The sequence below is a fragment of the Lolium rigidum genome, chromosome 3, assembly GCF_022539505.1.
Source record: "Lolium rigidum isolate FL_2022 chromosome 3, APGP_CSIRO_Lrig_0.1, whole genome shotgun sequence".
Classification (NCBI taxonomy): Eukaryota; Viridiplantae; Streptophyta; class Magnoliopsida; order Poales; family Poaceae; genus Lolium; species Lolium rigidum.
In genome coordinates, this window is record NC_061510.1 from 358,516,919 (window position 1) to 358,521,968 (window position 5,050).

The 5,050-nt window shown below is 47.4% G+C and overlaps 1 protein-coding gene across 1 annotated transcript; it reads left to right on the top strand.

Annotated features, from left to right (window-relative positions):
* Positions 1 to 2,638: 2,638 nt before the first annotated feature.
* Positions 2,639 to 3,181, top strand: LOC124700388 (probable histone H2AXa). Its single transcript, XM_047232522.1, has 2 exons — positions 2,639 to 2,833; positions 2,963 to 3,181. The coding sequence occupies exons 1-2, from the start codon at positions 2,639 to 2,641 to the stop codon at positions 3,179 to 3,181; spliced, it is 414 nt and encodes a 137-aa protein (XP_047088478.1).
* The last annotated feature ends 1,869 nt before the right edge of the window (positions 3,182 to 5,050 follow it).

Below are 5,050 nucleotides of genomic sequence, written 5' to 3' on the forward strand. Positions count from 1 at the left end.
AATCCACAACTCCCCATCGACGGTCAGTGCTACAACTGAGGTGGGCGCTAGGGTTTTGCAAGGGCGGCGTTGTTTCTGGGCGACAAGAGATGGTGTGGGCCATGCAAGCGAGGAGGCAACCTATTTACAGGCGAGGCAGGCGAGGAGGATGGTGTGTGCATAATATCGGCGCGTGGGTTCACCGTAATCGTCGTGTGTGGAAGACACAACGACAACGAGACGCATCTCGTGCCACTGCCTGGGAACCAGCGAGTCTTAATTAAGCTAACTACCGTCTTTCTTTTTGAATGGTCAACTGTTGTCTCTATGATAGGGCCGACCCACCTGCTAGGGCATCCATCTGGTTCCAGGCCACCCTCAGATAATTTTTTTGGGCCGTGCTGAACCCAAATAGTCTTTAGAGACCGCGGGTGGGTGCGGTTTTTGGTCCGGTGCCTCCAAAGGCTTTGGGAAGGCCTTTGAGGGTGCGACTAGAGTTACTCTAAAAGAGCAAACTTCGCAAGAAAAATTAGATCTTAGCCATCCATACACATAAATCAAACAGTCCAGATAGATCCGTTCTCTCATTCACAAGTATTTTTAACCATTGACAGAACAAGCTGTCTTTTTCTAGATGAGGTGGAAGAAGAGACACATGGCGGGAGAGCAAACCAGATACAGAAGGGAAAACGTTACTTTGACTGGGGTAAGATTTGGACGCTACATAGTCCAGCAAAAAAAATCCTCAGTTCTTGTGGCGCCTTGCTCATAAAAGACTTCGACTTCCTTTGAAGACAAATTAATTCTGATACTTCGCTTGATGTATCGTCGTTTCGCTGAAGATGATGGTTACCTGTTTCTGAGATGTAAAGTGAGGGCGGTATGGAGCCCCTGTGGCTGGAGGAGGAGAGACTCGATCAATGTGATGGTAGCTCTGCAAAAGAAATGCTCATGTTTGTTCTTGACCTCGAGGAGGAAAAAAGAATTGCAGTGCCTGTGATTCCGCCGGACCTGTGATGCTTCTGGTGTTGGTGGAACAGAATGAACAGATGTCAATATTCAGGATAAAGTTCGAAGCTCGTGAGACTTACAAAATCAGGTTCGGCTCTGGACTCATGAATCGAAGCTGTACTTCGAAAAGAAGGTAACAAAACTGCCAAAAAAAAACTTATAAATGGAAGAAACCTGAACCTGGCCTATAGAAAGTAAATTTTGATGGAGCTTTAGGCGGAGTTTCGTCTTCTATGAAAAACATTTATTTTTGCAATTTTCCAGCTCCTACAAATTAATTATTATTTTTTTGAAACAGAGGCAAAAAAAATTACCTCATCCATCAATTAAAAAAAGAGTGCAAAATTTTTAGGAAAAATCTGGTAAAAAGCCAAAAACCTATAAAAACAGAGCCAAGCCCACACAAACATCGCACCCACACACAACCAAGCCAATCATAAACTCGAACAATGGGGCCGCACCCATGAACACTCGAAACACGACACCCTAGCTCCGTGTCAACAAAGACATGCAACGATATTATTGAGGGCACATATCGATCAACTGTGGATCCAGGGTAGACAGTAGCCAAGATGGTGAGAAAAACACAAACCTCTCTAGCAACTATAACTTCGGACACCGTTGACAACAATCCAACCCCACCAGCAAAAAGAACCACATGCCTGCTCGACACATGCAAGAGAGAGACTGTATCATCAACACCATCACTCTTCTTCAATGCAAGTGCATGACTCGGCGAAGACCGATATCTCGTGTGAGCCAGACCTTACTTCCTCGAAGGAAGAAGGCCTAACCACACGGTCACACAACTCCACGAGCTCAGGCATGATATGCATGATCGGAGCCAAGACCCCCTCCATGCTCTCGCTTTCAGAGGTAGTCGACAAAACAAGATGCGACGACTAGCAAAGGTTACCACGAGGAGAGAAACAACTGCATATATGTTCTTCCTCAACCACATATGACTTATGCTCAGCCGAGCCAAACGAAAACAAAGTCTGCGCGGTGTCGTGCTCCTACCCACCAGAATATCATGCCTCTGTCGGCTCCAAAGAATCACCAAGGTGTGCCAATAATAGCTTGAGACTTGCCACCTCCTCACGAAGAGAACGAGACGCCTCCTCAACATAGCTAGCAACCAACTAAACAAGCTCCATACACAACAAGGTAAACTAGGACAGAAAGCGAAAGCTTTAAACTGGTGTTGATGTTGACTCCTCACAAGCCTTGGCAGCGATGTTGCATGCTTACACATGTTCACGTGATAGTACATTCTTTCGTGCTGCCACAAGATCTTCAAATTGGACGTCCATTCTACTGATATGATATAGTGGTTACTACTGTATTTGTTTTCAGAAACGAACAGACAGCCTCGCTGTAATAACCGGTTCCGAAATGCGAAAAAGAAAACAAATCAATAAATTTTCAAGAGAAATTAAAAGAAGCGATTTATTAGCCCAAAGCTGGCGTCCCACGTCACCGATCCGGCCCCCTCCCGTCCCAGCCAATCGCAGCGCGCCGCACCCCCAACCCTAACGCTATAAAACCCCGCCCGGCTTCTCCTCCCCACCGCAGAAACTCACCCCACAGCCCCCCGCAATCTCGAAAAGGTTTAGAAGCTTCCAGACCCCCCGAAGCCGAGTCGACGATGAGCTCCACCGGCGGAAGCGGCGGCCGCGGGAAGGCCAAGGCGACCAAGTCGGTGTCGCGCTCCTCCAAGGCCGGGCTCCAGTTCCCCGTCGGCCGCATCGCGCGCTACCTCAAGGCCGGCAAGTACGCCGAGCGCGTCGGCGCCGGCGCCCCCGTCTACCTCTCCGCCGTCCTCGAGTACCTCGCCGCCGAGGTAACCTACCAATCCCCCTCTTCCCCATACGTTCAACGCGGATCCGATCTTGTTTTGTTCCGCCATACGTCGAGGGGTTCTTTGATTCTGTGATTCGAATCGGGGGTTTGATCGGTTCTGTACGTGCAGGTGCTGGAGCTGGCCGGGAACGCGGCGCGGGACAACAAGAAGACCCGGATCCTGCCGCGGCACATCCAGCTGGCGGTGCGGAACGACGAGGAGCTGAGCAAGCTGCTGGGCACCGTGACCATCGCCAACGGCGGCGTGCTGCCCAACATCAACCAGGTGCTGCTCCCCAAGAAGGCCGGCGGCAAGGTGGACATCAACTCGGCCTCCCAGGAGTTCTGAAAACTTGTGGGATGTTAAAGTCCCCTTTGTCGTGAAAGTTGTCGATTGGGATGTTTTAGGAGTCTGAAAACTTGTGGGATGTTAAAGTCCCCTTTGTCCTGCCAATTCGCGGATGGTTGAATCGATCTATAGAAGAGAGGACATATATAAGGTTTCTTATATTCTAATGATATATTGCTTAATTTTGTTGTTCGATTGATTGGTCTGGTTAAATTCTGTCGAAGAACTTTCTATACTCTGCGGTTGTAACGTGCCTTTCCTCTCAACATTTTCCTTGTCTTCTGAAACTGTACCTAAAAAATATCTCTATTCTCCACAGATACACTGATGATTTTTAAAGAAAAGTGAGGCACTGATGATTTTTAAAGAAAAGTGAGGCACTGATGAACTTGATAGCACAGGACAACATTTCTCTTGATTGTCTCAGTGTTGCCCAGCAGGAAAGCTGGCCATCCATTCTGAGCTAGATGGTTGATCGTTGTAGCATGAAGACTCAATCATTTCGTGGTTTTCAATGGTTGATCGTTGTAGCATGAAGACTCAATCATTTCGTGGTTTTCAAAGGATTCAGTCGCAGGTTGCAAAGCAGATTGGCCAGGCAGGCAGTATCATTGTTCATGGAACTGCACGTCTGCACATAGCGGGAGGTGTGGTGCTGCACTGCACAATCACACCGAGTTCAGGCCTTGAAGTATAGACTCAAGGGCTTTGGCATTGATCGCAGACGGCATCATTGATCCATGATTTGGAGGCCATGTTATCTTTGGTGTTCAGCCGCCCTCTGTAGTGATTCGTGGATTGGCAAAATTCCATTGCTCGCTGGTCGTTGCTGTACGCCTATAGCACAACAATGGCAGGTATTCAGTTAGCTTATGAAGATACGCAGTGTGAGAAAGAGATGACAGAAGCTTCAGGCCTCAGGCTGTTTGGAGAAACTGTGATGCCACGGTACATGACTGACCAACGGCGAAGGTGAAAAGAATACGGAAGCACATCTCTAATCAAATGTTCAAGCTAGAAGAAGCCTAGAAGACGTGGTATGACCAGAGTTGTTTTTAGATCAAAAGGCTCATCGCCCGGCCTATTCCATCCATTCTAAGAATGAAACAAACATAGTTCAGATTCTTACATTTCAACAGGCTAACGCCCGGCCAGAAAAACAAAACAACCTATAGACCAACAAGCAACACTGGCCAAGGTAACGTCTTGTTCCTTTACAGCAGTATCTGCAAGCATAGCCAGCAAAACCTTAATTGATTCACCACCATGAAGACACTGAACAAGACCCAAGTCAGATCAGCTTAGGCCATATCCTGGACTCCAGTGTTTCTGGTGTCCCCGGGCCAGTAATCATCAGGATCCTTCTCTTCTTCAGCGCCAACTGAGCGGGGGAGCTTCTGCCACTCTTTCTTCGAAGAGCTTCAGGCATTTGTTCAGGCATCTGGTGTGACCAGAGTGCTGCAACACATTTGGTGGATTGTTGAACCAATGAAATTAGGGCCAGGATTGTTTTGCAGAAAGGCGTGTCAGTTCAGTTGGAGGCTGCATCCTGCATGGGGATCAGAGACTGTGTACCAGTTTGCCAGCCATTTGAAGTATCTATATCTACTATTCATACTAAAAGAGATAACGCATACTACCAATTCTTTTCACCATTTACTCAATCTGTCGCCCACTCTCTCGAATCTTCGTAATAAAACAGAAGGGGATTGTTCTGAGCTTTGATGTCTGGTTAACAAAAGGAAAACAGGAGAAAAAAAAAGCTATCCATGTATGTTGCTGTGGCTGCAATGCCTGAATTAGTCCCTCTGAATCCCTGATTACAAATTATAATAAAATTGCATATGCTGATCGTCAAATGACGATCTG

Coding starts and splice junctions, on each gene's coding strand:
- LOC124700388 (XM_047232522.1), top strand. CDS start 2,639: ATGAGCTCCACCGGCGGAAGCGGCGGCCGCGGGAAGGCCAAGGCGACC. Junction 2,834..2,962: donor TCGAGTACCTCGCCGCCGAG/GTAACCTACCAA, acceptor CTGTACGTGCAG/GTGCTGGAGCTGGCCGGGAA.